At 35.3% G+C, this 19,110-nt stretch overlaps 1 protein-coding gene across 2 annotated transcripts in view; it reads right to left on the minus strand.

Moving 5' to 3' along the window:
• Positions 1-810: 810 nt before the first annotated feature.
• The window catches only part of LOC106871481 (ran GTPase-activating protein 1), a 38,083-nt gene continuing 19,783 nt past the window's right edge, over positions 811-19,110 (minus strand). The window contains exons 11-17 of one of the 2 annotated variants that reach the window (XM_014917959.3): positions 18,915-18,989; positions 8,178-8,276; positions 5,936-5,980; positions 4,008-4,068; positions 3,062-3,153; positions 1,615-1,739; positions 811-1,415 (exon numbers count right to left, since the gene is read on the minus strand). In XM_014917959.3, coding sequence (XP_014773445.1) covers positions 1,346-1,415; positions 1,615-1,739; positions 3,062-3,153; positions 4,008-4,068; positions 5,936-5,980; positions 8,178-8,276; positions 18,915-18,989 — 567 coding nt within the window. In that variant the 3' untranslated portion in view covers positions 811-1,345. The remainder of the gene's footprint in view (positions 1,416-1,614; positions 1,740-3,061; positions 3,154-4,007; positions 4,069-5,935; positions 5,981-8,177; positions 8,277-18,914; positions 18,990-19,110) is intronic. The other variant, XM_014917960.3, reaches the window with a different exon arrangement.

Below are 19,110 nucleotides of genomic sequence, written 5' to 3' on the forward strand. Positions count from 1 at the left end.
TGGAGATGATGCTATGGGAAAAACACAAATAAAGAAGTGGTACAATCAGTTCAAAGATGGCTACACCTGAAGGAGACTAAATCAAAATGGTGAGTTTTTTAATAACACCTTGTATGTATATATATACATATATATATATAAACATAATTAAGGGATCAGCAAGCATTTGCTTCACCCTTTTAATTTGTAATAATTATATATATATATATATATATATACACACACATTGCGTTTCAAATTATTAATGACATAACATTTGTTTATTTTATTTAAAAACAACTCATTAAAATTCAGCAGTTATATGCATGTGGTATGTAAAAATACATGACGTTTGTGCAAGTGTAAACAAACTTCAGCCATTTGCAGGATTTCCACGAACTTTCAGTGTTCCAAATTATTAACGAGTGATCTGGTAATTGTGTAATTATGGGTCGTAAATGGACTAAATTGGTATTTTCTTGGGGTTAGTATCCCGCGCTCTTAACCACTATGCCATATGCCCGTGGGCATATGGTATTTTCTTGTTTACATGAGTTTTAATTACATCTTGTTAATAATTTAAAATGCAATATATATGCATAAAAACATACAAGCAAGCATCATACAAGTGATTCATTCATTTCCAAATCTTCACTGAAAAACATGTCTGGTCATGGGGAAATATTTATCTTGCCTGGAAATAGGTGGAGGTTGGTGACAGGAAGGGCATCTAGCCATGCTGTCTCAAAAAATTCTGTATGACTTACGCAAGTATAAGAAAGAAAAAAGAAAGAGACAGCCAGAGAGGATCACAGAGAAATACACAGAACATTATTTTTAAATTTCTTTATAGCCGTTTGACAATTCTCAGAATTGAAAAGAAAATAATTTTATTTCACTGCAACAACCATGTTTTATGGCCAACTGCAAAAAAGAAATATTTCCAAATTGAGAAAGCTGAAAGGAGACATAAATGACTGTAAAGCAAGATAAAGACCTTGATCACTAAAGTTCACATTTTAACCAGTTCAAATCTTACAGTAGCTACAGCCATTGTGTTGTGTGTCTGGGGAAAAATATACATCCTTTTCATTGTCTCACTAAAAATTTTTCACCAATTGTCCTTTTTGTTGTTTTCTAGTTTTCCTGTATGTGTTTATTCAATGTTTTCGTTGTGTATACATACACTGTAAATAATATTATGGCTTTCCCAAAGCATTCCATTCATGAGGTCAGGATGGGATGAGGGAGATGGGCAATTGTATAAACAATCTTGGTGTGTAGTGCAGAGGTGTGTAAATAAGATGGTGATGATGATGTTGATGATGATGATGGTGGTGGTGGTGGTGATAGTGCAGAAGGTTTCTCAAAATTTGTTGACAGTCTGCAAAAACTTGTGCTGCATTTCACTACAATTTTCTAACATCGTGGATGGCCTGCAAATATAGAAATATATTGAGGTGCTTACTGACGAGTAAACAGATATAGACAGATGTGTGTGTGTGTGTGTATATATATATATATATATGATGATGATGATGATGATGATGATGAAGACAAAAAAGACAAAGACATCAACAAAGAAGAAGAAGGCAAAGATGCCGCTGCTGTTGTCGTACTACTACTATTACTCACCGGCTAATGAATGCACTGAGAATATCTCGCCCAAAGCTCGGGAAGTAAGCCTGTTGTACACAATGTTCTAGAACTATCAAGGTACCATTGAGGTCTCCAGGTGATTTATATTTCTTGTCTTCTCCCTTTTAAAAAGAAAAACCAACAAATTTAATAAATGGTCAACACTATCAAAAACATTTATAAAAATTTTGTTAACCCATATAGTCAACATCAGCTTTAGGTTTTAAATTCACATCAAAATTTATTTTAATAATTGCACATAATAGTAACACCTCTGGGCCAGCAGAAATGGTAGAGCATCAGACAAAATGACTTGTGGTTCTTTTAGTTCCTTTCTATTACATTCTGAATTCAAAATCCTGCTGAGGCCAACTTTGTTGTTTGTCTTTCTAGCACATGATAAAACACACACACATACACCTTTTGAAAATTCCACTCACAAGGCATTGGTTGCTTGAAGGTACAGAAGAATACATTTGCTCAAGGTGTCCCACAGAGAGACAGGATCTGAAACAAGTTGATTTTAAAGCAAACTCTGAATCCACACACACATAAATGTAATGATAGCTATTACATCAAACACATGCAAACTTTTCTTCTAGCAAGCCTTATGAGACATTGCTCATTTTAAACCAAGTGACATCACTGAAGCAATAGTTTAACAAACATTACATATAGTACAGAGTACACCATATATTACACTTCGTTACACAGAAAAATAGAATTTCACAAACATTATGTGTGGTAAAGAAAGCATCATGTATTGTATTATGTAAATAATAAAAAATTTGATCCAAGGAAAACTGAAATTGCTCACATTATCAGAACTAGAAGACTAGGTTACACAATTTTAATATGTTATGTTTATGTAATCAGAAATTTAAATATGCCATACTAATTCAGAAAACTACTGCAAGTTATCCTATGCTACTCATATCTGCACCTCCATACTGAGATGGGTTGGGCAGGGCTTTTGGAGACAGTGTTTTATGGTTGAATGCCACTCACTGAATGCTAACCACTTAGATGCCTTTTATGGCATGTAAGGACATGGTGTACCTATTCTAAAAACGGAGATGCACATAGTAAAATACTTTGGCAGTAATAAGAAAGGGTTAATACACAGATAACAAAGTTTAATAATTTGGACAGTCATAAGTAGTAGTACTCAACAGTTAAAAAACAGTAACAGCAAGTGTTACACAGTACTACCAACTGAAATGATAATATGGACAAATCACTAACAATAGGGTTAATGGTTAAAATAGTTATAAGTAATAGTGGTACCAGTAGATGCAACCTGCCTAAGAGTTAACTCACTGAGAACAGTGTTTACAGATAGAATAGAGTAATTATATGTAACCTATACAGTAGATATATATTTAAGGTAAATACTATCAAATAAACAATACTGTTCTCAGTAGGATAAACTTACTGAACTTACCTTAAGTAAACCCATGTGGACTAAGAGTGAGTTGAACAATAATGAGGTATTTTCTTCTGGATTTGCTTTTAAAAGCTCTGAAAATAAGGAATCTACAAAGAAAACAAGAGAAAATAGTTTTATCAAATACATATGAAGAGGAGTTAGCTGGCAGCTAAGTTTAAAAGGAAGCAAAGTCTGCAAGTTAATAATCCAACTGTTACTAATTCAGATTTCATTGCTTTCATGAAAGCTATGAACATGACATCAACCCATTTCCCACATCAACCACAAAGATAATGTTTTACTCCTGTACTTGTTTCAGTCATTTGACTTTGGCCATGCTGGAGCACAGCCTTTAGTCAAGCAAATCGACCCCAGGACTTATTCTTTGTAAGCCTAGTACTTATTCTATCGGTCTCTTTTGCCGAACCGCTAAGTTACAGGGAAGTAAACACACCAGCATCGGTTGTCAAGCGATGTTGGGGGGACAAACATATATATATATACGACAAGCTTCTTTGAGTTTCCATCTACCAAATCCACTCACAAGGCTTTGGTCGGCCCAAGGCTATAGTAGAAGACACTTGCCCAAGGCGCCACTCAGTGGGACTGAACCCAGAACTATGTGGTTCGTAAGCAAGCTACTTACCACACAGCCACTCCTACGCCTATGTTTTATATCTATATAAAAAAAAATCATTGTTCCAAACAGACGTAAAACAGCTGAGTTGGTGCAGTGAGTAAAGAGCTGGACAAGATGCACTCTGGTATCCAGTTCATTATGCCAGGGTTCAGTGTACAAATTTAGGCAAGATTTGGGCACTGAATTTAGCATGAATTATATATTGTATAGGGACAATACATAAATATTGAAGAACATCTAAGATGGTTAATGAAAAAAGCAGGTTAATTTTGCAATAAATAGCCTTGTTGTATGATTCAAAGGAATCCAAGAACAACTTACCTGTACACTGGTTGGCAGTTTTCTTTAACTTTTCATTTTGAGAATCCACAACAGATGCTATCTGTTAAGGAAGAAACATGGAAATTACAATACAAAGATAAATATTGAAGGCAATCCTAATACAAAATTCCAGTGACATAAAACTATAGAACACTATAAACACAACACAGTATGTAGGTAAGTCCTGTAAATCAATTGATCACAAGAGTACTGTTGAAGACTTTATCTCATGTAGTGCATCTAGGGTTGTTGTCTGGCTCCTGGTTGGCCCAAATATCACAGATCTATCTATGGTTAAATGTGATGCTGTTGTATCCTTCCCATCTGTATTTGGTGTATCTAGAACTATATTATCTAATCTGTCCTTCCTTTATTTTTTAAACATTAGAATGTGATTTGAAGGAAATTTGGCTGCTTTTTCCAGCAGGTCACAAAGCAGTCTCTCACAATATCTATAGTATTTAATATGGTGGCTATCGCTGTTGCTCTGTAGTACTAAGTTAACCCTAACTGAGCAGACCTACAATAGCTATAACCATTCAGTCTTTTAAAACAGTATGGTGAGATTTGAGGACAATTTGGTTGTTATTTCTAGAGTGCCATAGTGTCCATGAAGCTCATTAATTTAGCAGTTCAGGCTAACAAAACATCTGTTAAGTTAGTGCTTCAGTGTGTAGAGTTACAAGACGTTCCCACTCTTTAACAAATACAGATCTCTGGTATATATAGACAGTTGAATATGCAGCCAGCATTTCTTTTATAACACTATTTCCTAAAATACTCCACTTTTTTTTTTGTAATATCAGTAACATAAATTTTAACAATTGATACCTTTTTACATACATATTTTTTCATATTTTGGAAGGATTTAGAAAGTCCTCTCCTGTTTTTATACTACAAGCACAGAGATTATTTGCCATGGAGTTCACATAAATGAATCTAAACGATCAATGTTTATTACCACAACAGTAGTTGTAGCAGTAACATCTGTTTTTGAACTGAATCACTAGGTCACAAAATTTGAGGGAGAGGTGCAGTCACCCAGTACTTCGGTGGGATTTGTGCTCAGAATTTACTATAAGGCCTTTATTCCAATTCTCAGATATTCTTTTTTTACAATTTCTGTAGTAGTAGGATTTTGTCTGGATCTCTACTGATTCTGCAATCTATTGCCTTTCTGATAATGGTTCCTAATTTAGGAACAAGGTCAGCAATTTTAGAGGGGAGGGTGTTAGTCAATTATATTGACCCCCAGTACTTGACTAGTACTTTACTTTATCAACCCTGAAAGGATGAAAGGAAAAGTTGACCATACTGGGATTTGAACTTAGAATGTAAAGAGGTGTGAGAAACACTACCAGGCCCTGTCAATCTCCACCCTCGTTACACTCCTTTTAATAATAATGTTTTCTAACATGGGTACATGTTGTTCAACTAAATTAGCTCAACTAAGAGATGAAACCAAGTTGTGAGCTTAGCATGCATGCTGGGAGCTTATCACCATATTATAATGATTGCATATTTAAGCAGGCATTTATAAATATGCACATGTAAACACGAATGAATATGACAGTAAGTATGTGAAGGTGTGCAGTCTGAGATATTATCTTGGTAATTAGTCATACACACACAACCAAGCTGAAGGGAGCTTAGAGCCAATGAAAGGGTCTCAACAGTTGTTTGAGAATCTAGAAATAGCAGCAAAACTCCCTCAGATTACAACCTGCTATTTTGAGAAAGGAGGAACACTGTATAATGTATGCCCAAGTAAATAACAAACACCATCTGAGAGATTGTGGATGGTCATGGTAGGAACGCTTTTGATCATAAATCTACAGTCAGAGCTGATGTAGGGCTAAGCAACATTAGCATCATCTTTCCTTAACAAAACCTAAGTCAAGTTCACAAGCAACAACACAAGGACTTACCTTTAAGAAAGTTTTAACAACTTCATCAACATTTGTACAAGATTCCTGAAATAGTTGAAGAAAATGGTAAGATAATTGAATTGAATAGCAGAAACAGAAGTATTTCAGCAATAGTAAACTTGAATGGAATCTTTGATTTCACTATTCTTAAGTCAACTCTAAACTCAGTGGATTTTTAGGTCAATACTAAAATCTGCACTATCAGAATTCAGTTATTAAAGGAGTGTGTACCAGTGCTTCATTTGACCAATGTGTCATAGGAGGTGTGCTGCAGAATTTCGAAAATATAATTTATGTCTATAGAAAATCCACACTAATACTTAAGTATCTTTAATAACCTGTTATTCATAATATTGTTATACACAAGCATGCTAAGTGAATGCACGGCTGTGTGCTTGAGAAGTTTTGCTTTCCAATCACATGGTTTCAGGTTCAGCCCCACCACACAGCAAGTGTTTTCTACTATAGTCCTGGGTTGAGCAAAGTCTTGAGTGTAATTGGTAGCCAGAAACTGAAAGAAACCTGTCCATAGGTGTGTGTGTGTGTATATATATATATATATATATATGCGAGTAAAAATAAATACAAAAGGTGGGTTTTTTTTTTGTTTTTTTGTATGATTGTGTATAGAGGAATATATTATTTTGTTTAAAAGAGTTCCAACACTGTCTGTTTTTTATGTTTTATTTATATTCCTGCAGAACCAATGTGGGGTATAGAATATGGAATATACAATATAATATACAATATATAATATAAAATAAAAATGGATGGCACCATGAAAGAAAGTATTGAATGTAGATGAAATATTGAGTGTTCAATATAAAGGATCAAATATATAAATATAAATATATAAAGGCGACTCGAGTTTCAGGGCTATTTCCCTTCGTCATGGCCGGTATGACAGACTTATTTTATTTTATTTTATATATTATATTATATATTGTATATTCCATATTCTATACCCCACATTGGTTCTGCAGGAATATAAATAAAACATAAAAAACAGACAGTGTTGGAACTCTTTTAAACAAAATAATATATATATATATATATATATATATATATATATATATATATATATACCTATGTGATGTAGTTTAAAAACCAAGATGGTGCTTCAGCTGCATGGCTGAAACGAATAAAAGAATGTGTATGCAAGAGTGTGTTTGTCTCAGTCTTCAAATCTTGACAGTGTGCGACATTTGTAAATGAGCATCAACATATAAGTGATGCCCTTCATTTTCAATCAAAACATGTCCAGCCAAGGACAAATATTGCCTTTCTTGGAAACAGGTGAGGATTGGTGACAGGAAGAGCATCTAGCTGTAGAAAATCTGCCTCAAGGAATTCTGTCCAACATTAAAATCCTGATGATGATTAATAAATACAGGATAAGCAATAATTTTTAATATACTTTTTTCTGTTCCATTTAACATGTGAAATGTGCTAATGGTTTTTTTTTTACTTGATTTCCATGGATCATGAAGTCAAAACTACGGAGAACCACTGCTATCCACCATGTAATCAACTGTCCATATTTTCTAAAGCTATCTTTTATTTCTGTCCATTGCAGCCAACTTGCCCTCTTCTACACTCACTTCTTGACATCTACATTTGGTTCCTGGCTTAAGTAAGAGTATGCAGTTTTGAAAATTATTCCCTCTCACCTGCTCTTACTTGCTATTTTATAATTATTTTACTACTGAACATTTACTACTTTCATGTTCACATGAGTTGGTGGGTTCTACGGTTATAATACGTTTGCATTTATATTGTTACAGCTTAACCAACCACCACACACTAGTCACTACATGACTATAACCACTACCAAGCACAACACTAGTACACCAATCAACACACTGCTACATCCATCATAAAAGACTACAACACAACAGTAACAACTTTACTAAGCAGGATACCATGCTACTATAGTCACCACAGTACTTCATCATCATCATCATTGCTTTACATTCTCCTTTCCATGCTGGTATGAGTTGACAGGTTCTCAGAAGCAATTTTTTACTGTCCTTCACATCAAAAACTCTTTTAATTGCTTTTTAAGACATGCAGGGACATAGTGTATTTAATCTAAGCTAGCATACGCACAGTAAACAATCACACAAAAACCACACTCCTACAACTACCACCATCACGATACCTTTAAGTAATCTTATATACAATTATTGACAATATATAGCAACAACGACCACCACCCCAAAATAGAGGGTGTGTCACTCACCCCAAGTTCTGCTTTAATGTTTTTTGTTATTGTATCAGCAGTACCCATTTGTAATAGTTTACTAGGTGACGGGAAGGCAAGGAAATCCCTGGCAGACACCTGAAAGTGAAGGAATAAGAATCTTAAAAATATGGAAACAAGAACAACAAACTATATCATCATGCTAGAGACACACTGAAGCCTTTAGCATTCAGATTATTCTAATGCTTTCGAATGACTGACCAAAAAACAAGTAGAATATCTGGGCCAGGTAAGGCCAGTTTAAACGCTAACAGATTCAAAAAACACACATACATTGTCATATTTACTTTCACCTTATTATGTATTAGTCTTTGATTATTAAACTGTACTCTAATCCCTGGCATACTATTTCCCTCTATTTCAAGCAGCAGCACTATTATGAAGCAGAGTATGAGTGACTAAATCATAAACATATTACTAAAGACTTTGATGCCAAAAACTATGACATTATGTTGCTCCTCATAGTGTTTGTGTGTTCAAATTTGAAACAAGCTTAACTAAGAAATGAATGCTTTAATATATTGAAACAAGTTTATGTATTATGCTTTAAACAAGTTGACTTAAGGAATGAAATGGAAGATGTAACTGAATTCTTTAATGTAATGAAATAATGGTATGAAGATCTATAAATTTATGCATCAAAATAGAAATACAAATGTTTATAAAATGTGTAATTCCACAAACCCTGCAAGTTCATTCATTCATTTTTACATCTATTTTTCCATGGTAGTATGGGCTAGATGGATATACTATTAAGAAACTGCTTCTTTCTACAGCTGGAGGCCTTTCCTGTTGCTAACCCTTTACAAGTAAGAGATCTCTTATTTCACATATTTTCATAAAAGAAAGCAAGACAATTTCTTGATAGGGGAGAAGCTATAACAATACTGCTTGTAGCTCCTGAACACTTTTGTAGAGCACTAATGCAAACATACTGACACACACACACACATTCATATTACAAAATAATAAAGTAAAAGGGAGCACAACAGTATATGTGTATTTTTTATAGCAACAGTGACTATATGTGATACAATAGTGTGTGTATAGTCAGCAAATGGAGCTTCAATGATGAGGTTTTAAATGTACAATGAAAACACATGATCTCAGATCAAATTATTTGCTAAACAAGTGCAACTAAAAAAATAGTAATGAATAATGTGTTTGTGTGTAGACTCATATGCATACACACACACACACACACACACATACTAAATATTCCAGGTTTTATTTTATTACAGACAATGATTAGATGTTATGTCAGTGAAAAGATGTTTCCAGTGCTAACAAAATTATTATTTGCATTCAATACCAAAAGACAATATATTGTAAACTTTCTGTAATTGGCATCACCAAAACTGGTGATGACATTTTAATAATATTTCTGTCCTTTTGTTTGAAGTGTCTGTTAGTTCATTTATTATATGGTGCAAGTGCCACACAAAGATAAACTAATCTGAGCAATCTTGAGCAGACTGACCAAATTTATAGATAATTCCTTTTGTTAAGTCTTTTCTATGATGGAGATACTAAGTTTGCTTTGTCTTGTAGTTTCACTTGACTTCTTGGGGGTTTGTTCAGACTGGTCCTTCAAATTGCCAACAATTTTGCACAATAGTAACTGACCTAGATGCTATTTTTGTTAAACAATTCGTAGTATTTATAATTGATTGGGAAATGTTCTTTTAAATGAAGGCTAAGGAATTTGTAGCTGTGTTTATTTCTAAATTGTTTGCAGAAGGCAAGTTAAACTAGATAATGTTGTTTCCTATGTTTGTTCTATTACTGAGTCTATTTGGTCAAAAAACTAATTTTTCATGAAATCCACTTGCATTAACTGTTATTTTGAAGGTTGTATTATCTGAAGACATGTTGGATATAATGCTACCTGTATTGTTGACTAAAATGTTTTTTATACCAAGAGGATGTTTAGAACCTTTAATTATATAAGCTTTCTTTTGGCTTGGTTTAGTGCTATACCTAGGAAGATAAATATGTCTATATTGGTAGTAATTGTAATACTAAGATTAAATTCCTTGAACATGGTAATTCCATTCCTGCTATATGAGGTGGTATCAAAAAGTTCCAGGACTAGTTATGTTTAATAAAAAATAACTTATTTACCTAAGTTTTAACATCCTCTCCTTTGAAAAAAAATCACCTTGTGCAGCAATACACCAGACCCAGCATTCCTGCCACTTTTGGAATCCAGCCTGGAAGTTGTTTTCTGTAAGCTAGTCAAGGACCTTCTGTGATTCACTTTGGATCTCAACAATAGTGTTAAAACGGCAACCATTGAACTGCATTTTCATCTTGGGGAAGAGATGGAAGTCCGCAGGTGCTAAATCTGGCAGTAGGGTGGGTGCAGAAACAATACCATGTTGTTTTTGGCGAGAAACTCATTCTTAGCGACCCACAGATCCCGTCACTTTTGCTGAGTGTCCTCCCTCAAATGCTTCAAAATGTTGCAGTAGAACTCTTGATTGATGGTCTGGCCCTGGGGGACGAATTCATGATGCACAATACCACATTTCTGGGGTTGATGCTCGTGGTAGGTCTTCCAGATTGCTCACTGTCTTCGACAGATGTTCTTCCACTGTTGAAGTGCCCATGCCACTCAAAACATTGCATATGACCCATTGCCTTGTCACGATAAGCTTGTGGAAGCATGCTCAGTGTCTTTGTAGTAGACTTCCCAAGTTCAATGCAAAATTTCATGTTGGCTCTTTGTTCCAACTTCCTGTCCATGACAAAATCGCAGACTACAGCATACACATGAGCAAAAAAAACACAAATTTCACGACTTGTGAAGTAAACACAGTGCTGTCATTCACTGCACACACAACCATGTACTGCCATCTGTTGGTGCACTACAGAAGTAGCCCAGAAACTTCTCGATACCACCTTGTACTTAAGCAGTCGTTTGTGTAATTCCAGATTACAAGGTTATCAGCTCTCTATAATGTTATGTCTAAGATCTTAAATTTTATTTTTAGCATCTCTCATACCAATGATCCCTTCTTCACCATGCTACCTATTTACAGTTAGGTGAACTGAATAAATTGAAAAATGTCTTTTCTGGTTCAAACTACCACAGCAGCATTGGCAAGAGAGCTGTTGGTACCCTATCAAAACCAGTGAAACAGGGCAGCAGGGGTAAGAAACAACATGACATTACACATCCAGAGAAGGATGCTTGCTGCATTTCTTTACAGCTGTAACATATTCTCCATTTTCAATGTCTGTGCCTGCACTTCATGTACATGCATCTCACAGTCTGCCTTTCGCTACCTATATAAGTAACAGCATCCATGAAAGTTTGCTAGAAGTAATTGATAGCTTCTGTTGACCAAATCAACAGTGGGAGTGGATGTTATGAATGCACAGTAGCCAGAGTGAACAAGGACTTGAAAAGTTAAGTAATTACCACCTTTTATGGCAATAAATGAACTTTTACTTTGAGGGAAGGATAGACTGTATTATGCTTGCATGTGAAATACAATACTGCATGGGAGTAAGACATAAGAACTATAGTGTGCAAAAAAGGCTGCGCTGATACAGGCATATGATGCATATGAAGAAAGTGAGTTAAGTAAAAATGTGTCCAAAGATCCATATGGAAGGTGCCTGCAGAACAAGAAAACATGTGAAAATGTGGCAAAGGACGACATCACGATGCTGAGCCTCATAAAGGAGACAACAACTGACTATAGCAAAAAACAAGATGCGGCAAGTCTGGTTTTAGATGTATAGTGACATCTTTGAACAAGTTTGTTTCATTGGACCTGCTAGTGTAGTCCAACCATTTCTGTAGATCTTAGAATGATTAGAGAAGTATATATAGAATTTTAGTAAATGAACACAGAGTGGCATAATAACTTAAAAATGACTTGGGGAAAAACATCCAGAGATGCCTGTTGCATGATAACTTAACAGTAAAATGGGTATAACATAGTGGAGCACCAAAAGAAATTTTAATGAAATTCTCTAAAACAGAAGACAAACAACTCTGGAAAATTTAATTAAATGAATTAAATATGGAATGTAGTGGGAATGGAATATGATCTTTAGTAGTACAGTGACAACTCAACATATTTGCTATTTGGGTAAAGTGTTAGACTACCCATCCATGACTCATGAGTTCAAACATACTGCCGGAACTTAGTTGAGAATCTGGGCAAATCCTTTTATTCCTTACTGCTCACTCCACCCAGATGTCATCAATGTGTACCAGACTAGCACAGTCATTTGCGATAAACTAGCATAAGCACTGGTCTTTGAAAATCTCTACTGGGAAAGTAGTTGACCCAGGAGCCTCAACATAGTCATCTAACCTATTAGGGCCAGGCAGCCATATCTTCCACATATCACACTCTACTGCTTTAAATAAGGAAAGGCTATGTTAAACAGGGCAGTCCTGCATAACTTTAAAAAGTTGGGATAGTCCTGGTAGGAATGCCTTTGATTATAGGACTGTTCAACCTCGGTTGAACTAAGGTTAAACAAAAACAAACTCTGAAGGCATCAGGGACAGTTATTTTCAAATTTATTCTGAGTGTGAAACAAAAGACATTGTAATTCAGCTCGTCTTCCCAAAACTAGATCTTAAGAAGTACAGGTTATAACAGGTAATAAACATCTGCATTTTAATTAGCATACAGCACTAAAATTAATTAGATGTAAATGAGATTTTAGAGTTTTTTCTTTGAAGAAAGCAAATGACTTCATCAGAGACCTCGAAAATTGATCTCATTCTGGTTTTAAAACAACAGCAACATGTGATAAATGCAGAGGAAGACCTTGGATACATCAGCAGAATTTGCTGACATACACAACCAACAAAATAACAATCAAATCTCTTGAATAAAAGGAAATATTTGACAATGAAGTCCTTGATAAAAGAAATGAATGATCATAGGCATGTCCTCTATGTCCCTCATTCAGCTGAGAGGTCCTAGTTTTGTGGGCTTGTGGGAGCTGGTGCCATGTTAATAGCACCCAGTACGCTCTGTAAAGTGGTTGGCTTTAGGAAGGGCATCCAGCTGTAGAAACCCTGCCAAAACAGACAAAATGGAGCCTGGGCAGCTCTCTGGCTGGCCAGCTTCTGTCAGACTGTCCAACTCATGCCAGTGTGGAGAATGGATGTTAAATGATAATGATGATAGTCGAAAAACATTTGATCATGGCTCTGACCAAGCACACCAACAACAGCAGGTATATGGAAATAGACAGATGTTAGTATGACAGTGTGGTTTTCATCTAAGTGGAGATATGGTATACCTCAGACAATTGACCTGTGTGTTGTACCTTGGTGATTGATCAATAACCTACATAGGGGCCTAGGGTCAGACAACATCAATGATAAAAAAAAACAACAACAAAAACTAGAGAAATTAATGGTTTTGTTTAAAGATCTGTATTTTCAAGTTGGTCACAACAAATTTGGGTTTTCTCCAGTTTTAGAGAAATTTCTTCAAGCTCATCACAAATGTCACCCTGCAAACAGAACAGGAAAACAGTTTTCAAACACAAGTACATATCACAGTCACTACAACAATGTAACCAGTGGTCACACATGCAATCTTCCTGTTCCTTCTGCCAGTCTTCAAAACTAACAGTCAGAACTGAAGGTGAGGAGTTCTGGTGCAGAGAGCATAGAGACCTGGTACTAGAGAGTATTTTAGATTGTTGTCTTGTTAGTGAGCTTATATGAGGAGTAGATAAAAGAAAAGCTCAACCAAGGGTAGAACAAACAAGCACAGTTTCAATACATTATGTGAAAGAGGGGTTGTTTAGAAACTAAAGCAAATGAATATGTCAAGGAGTGACAAATAAGAAAATAATGAAGCAAGAACTGATTAATGTAGAAACCATTAAAAGCCGTTCACAGTTGGTTAGTGAAGAGAAAATATTAACAGCTAACACAATAGCAACACTAAAAACATAGTTAACATACCAAAGACTACACAATGCAATATGACAAACCACAGGACAGTGAACTCATGAAATACCACAGAACATACCAAGGACCAAAAGAACAAATTGTATTATCAAGCTCCACTGATTTCTCCGATATGGAAGCTAACACAAAAAAAAAAATGTTTACTTTCACCATATGAAATGATTCTGATATATGCACAACTAGTCACAATGAAACTTTCAAACAAAACTAGAAGAAAAGTAGTGAACTAATTTAACAAACTCACTGAAGAGGAGTCAATTCTTAACTATTGAATATTGTAATTTAAGAAAATTATGTCTTCATTTTCCATTTGTTTATAAATTATATTCTTTTTATACTTTTTAAAATTAAATTTTTTTTTTTTTTTTTTTCATATATAAAGGGTAAAGACCTCCTTCAGTCATGACTGACCATGGGATTGCACCTAAAAAGTTACCCTCTGAGGCACAAGCCTGGGCAAGGTTCTTTATGGAAGACTAGCAGTTGTTCATGCATATCAGCCTCCCTTCTCCATGCAACTCATTTCTACAGCTGAATGAACTGGAGCAACGTGAAATGAAATGTCTTGCTCAAGAACACAACACAACCTGGGCCAGGAATCAAACTCACTACCTCATGATTGTGAGCCCAACACTCTAAGCCGTGTGCCTTCAGTTTTTCCATTTATGTGTGTATGTGCAAGCACAGAGAGGGAGGGAGAAGGAGAGAGAGAGAGAGAGAGAGAGAGAGAGAGAGGAAAAGAAACAACCTTTCTAGACATGACTATGTTTAAGTTTGATCTTTTGTATTAAGACTTTCTTTATTTGCCCTTTATACTTACTTTGAAGCAACTGCATTCCTACATTCATTGGTCCATCCATGCTTTGCAGTTGGTTGCAAAGCATCAAGAGAACACTGTTACAACAAATAAAACTGTCCATTGTGTGATGTATCCGTATGCTGATTTGTGATTTATTACAGTGAATGCGACAAAATATGGTAACTGTGGAGGCATCACTAACAGCAGAATCGAAACCAAAAATCAACAGTAAATGCCAAAATAGTCATGAAATTTAGCAATGTTTAGCCCTAGTATAATTATTATTTTATCAGTTTTAACAGAATTTCAGTATTAGTTATGAACTACTGTGAAATACATGAATAACACAGCATTATTACCATCACTTTAATTCAAGGATGGGACTGGAGCTTAAAATGGTAATAGACAAATGGATTTAAGAATAGTAGTGTTTCAAAATAACAAAAAGGGCTAAAAAAGAAATATGGAAAATCACCAACAGAAAAAAAAAAAAAAGATCCAATTCAAATATAGTTGTAACTTTAATATAACACATTTAAAAGAAAAGCTCTTTTCTATTTATACAGCTTTCTCTAATACACACACATATGTATGTACATATATATATATATATATACACACATGCATACATGCAATGTACACATTAAAAATGTAAGGGAAACTTAGAACATGTCTTTCATCTTATCATACTTCCCCTCACATTGTTTTACATCATACAGCCTTCTTTCTTTGTTCGTTTTTCTCATTTTCACCCTCTCTCAGTGATTCTTATTATTACCATTTAACTCAGAGACAATGCACACATTATGTATCTTTTTCTTTACATTAGCAGAAACTTGGAAACAGACAAACAACTTCATCAAAATCTGCTATTATCTATATTTCTTTATGGGATTAGGTCTTTGAGTAATCATTCTAGGGTGTCATGTAGCAAGAAAATATTTTAACTTCAATTATAAGATTACATGCTCCAATTCCAACCTGTAAAACCTGCTGAGAAAAATACCTATACGGATTTCCAAGTATTGTGGAAAACCAAGTTTATTTGTACATGGTTCACTAAAATCATTTATTGATGGTGAATGTGTATTTATATTAATTTAATGTTTGTTTGTTTTTATGCTAGTATGAGTTAGATGAGAACATAACCGAGGGAGAATTTAACAACCGGATACCTTTCTTGTTGGCAACTCTTACATGTGTTCAAAAGTGCAGTGTTTGAACATAATATCAAGAAGGAATGCAAACATCTTAACCGTTTCACTCAAGCAGTAGCAAGTGGAATATCAACAATCACACACATTATCCATATCATTTTAATGTTCTCTTCTCCATAATTGCATAGGTCAGACAAAATTCACTGATGCAGATTTTCTCTATCCAGATGCTCTTCCTGTCACTAACCCGCACTGGTTTCAAAGCAATGTAATGTTTCTTCTAGCTTTTTTTGAACATGAGCAGCATGATGGCTGGACAAGATTTCATTGTAGATTGTAAACAAACAATACCATCTGTATGGCAGTGACATCTGTTTACAATTAGTAGACAATGTTAAAACAAGAATAGAAAAACACAAACACATACATATATACATGTTCAGGTTCTTTTAGTTTCCATCTGCTAAATCCACTCACAAGGCTTTGGTTGGCTGAGACTAAAACAGAAGACACTTTCCCAAGGTGCATGCAATGAAACTGAACCCAAAACCATATGACTGTAAAGCAAACTTCTCAACCACACAACCATGCCTAGAGTATATATGTATGGATATACGTTTGTATGTATGCATGTATGTGTTCAATGAAGATTCCACTTTGAAAAATCAGTAAATTCTTTAATGAATTGAAAAAGAAATTGTTTTTACTAAACATGAAAAAACAAGCATTTGACAAATTGTGCTGCTGAGTGAATGCCATCCAGTTCTGAGGAGTCAGTGACATTCTTCAGATGTTGTAGGCCTTGCTTTTTGCTCTGATGCCCTCACCCTCTTGATAGATGTAATACACAGTTCCTCCTTTTATCTTGTCTGCCTTTTCACCTGCATGCTGCACATTAAAGACCTTTTGCCTCAGATCTGTCTCTCTCTCTCTCTCATCACACACACATGCATCATCATCATCATCATTTAAAGTCTGTTTTCAATGCTAGCATGGGTTGAACAGTTTGACTATACTGGTAGGCTGCACCAGGTTTCTACAGCTTGATGCCCTTCCTAATGCCAACCACTCCAAGAATGTAGTGCGTGTTTTTTACATGTCACTGGCACAAGTGCCAGTTTCTAAGCACTAGCATCAGCCACAACTATGATCTTACTTGGCTCGACAAGTCTTCTCAAGCACAGTATGTTGCCAAAGATCTCAGTCACTTGTCACTGGTTCTGTGAGGCCCAAAATTCAAAGGGTGCTTTTTATGTGCCAGGTATGCAACACTGTCATCGGCCAGGACTACAATTTTACTTGGCTTGACAAGTCTTCTCAAGAACAACATACTGGGTGTCATTTATGCACAACCGGCATGAGTGCCAGTTATACGACACACACATATATATATATATATATATATCTCATTATTTTTCTCTAAGCTTTCTATGTTAGTATGGGATGTGTGTGACTTTTTCAGGCACCGTTTTATTGCTGGATGCCTTCTCTGATATCATCTCTTTTAGTCACCTCATACAACAACACTCACAGATAGTGCACCTATTCTAAAACATGGATACAGACACACACGTATGCTTATAATTGTCTGTCAAATTCACTGATAACCATCATCTCCTGTTGCAGATGTTTTGATGACAATTAACAGAGAACGCGGCTACACAGGTGACTGGAAAATTGCAAGTGGTACAGCTTATGCTATACCTACTGTAAGTAAACTATGGAAGTGGTGGTATTTCAATGTTACAAACATACATTATGCTCCAACTTCCACAACAACCATATCCAAGATCCATGATATAGATTACAGGAGAAGATATCTATGCAATGATACTCAAAAGTGGAACTGAGGTGCACATTTCCTAGTATCATTAACTACAAAGGAGATAGGGCCAGTGGTAAGAGTTACCCGAGACAACTGTTACTTCCTCCTAGCTGCAAAACCAATCTGTTAGAAACTGCCTTAAAACTGAATGTCACAGTTTGTTTTTCCCTACAGAATACCCCACCCCCACCCCTAGCCTTCATTGTTCTGAACTCACCCAGAAAGGTGTAGAACAGTTCAGATAAGTGTTGCCCTCACCATGGCTATGGAACCCTACCAACCTCTTTGCGAGACAGATATTTTGATAAGAGTTCATCACATCCAAAATAGTCTTAAAGCTCATTCATTTACCACCATCACGAGTATTTGTGCTTATGCACTATTGCTAGATAGGTAAAGGCTATCTCTAGGTTCATCTTCTCTTTTGACACATTTCTTTGTCCTGCCGGGGATGTCAATTTAGTTATTAACAACCCAACAATATAACAGATTGTACCGAGTTACATGCTACCAGTAATACTCAAAGCAACCTGGCACGTGCACAGACATGCACTCACAATACAAAAGCCTTGTGCTATGGCATTCCATCACTATCATCTTTTCTTTTATCTTCTACCCTTTATTGAAATCCAATGTAATGCATAAACTTAATGAGATCCAACATGGCTGAAGTGACATTATTTTAAACTGGCAGCCAGGTACATTCCTCTTTACAAGTTTAATCCAAAATTTACAGTGGCGTAAGACTAAATATATGTCTTGCACTTAATTACTCCATCTCAATCTATAATCTGGTATCAGCAGCAGAAAGTTAGAAAAAAAGTGCAGGAGTTTTACTATGATTACAATCGAGTTGGAACAAAAATCAAACTGAAATAATAACAAACAAATTAAGCTTTGTTAGTAAACATTAACAAGACAGATAAACCTAACCATCATCTCAAAGTCTCTATAAGAGGAAAGAATCTATTACCTTATGTGGTGGAGTCTTCATCAATTCGCTGGCTTTAAGGCTATCCATATATTCCTCTCCTTCAATGTCTTCATCCTGTCACAAAACGGAATTTACAGAAATAAGTGAATAAATAAATAAAAAATAATAGGAGTAAACCAGTGTAATACTATGTATAATTCCAAAAAGCTGCATGCTTGTAAGAAGCAGTTGAGAA

This window comes from Octopus bimaculoides, chromosome 6, assembly GCF_046866305.1.
Source record: "Octopus bimaculoides isolate indiv1 chromosome 6, ASM4686630v1, whole genome shotgun sequence".
Lineage (NCBI taxonomy): Eukaryota > Metazoa > Mollusca > Cephalopoda > Octopoda > Octopodidae > Octopus > Octopus bimaculoides.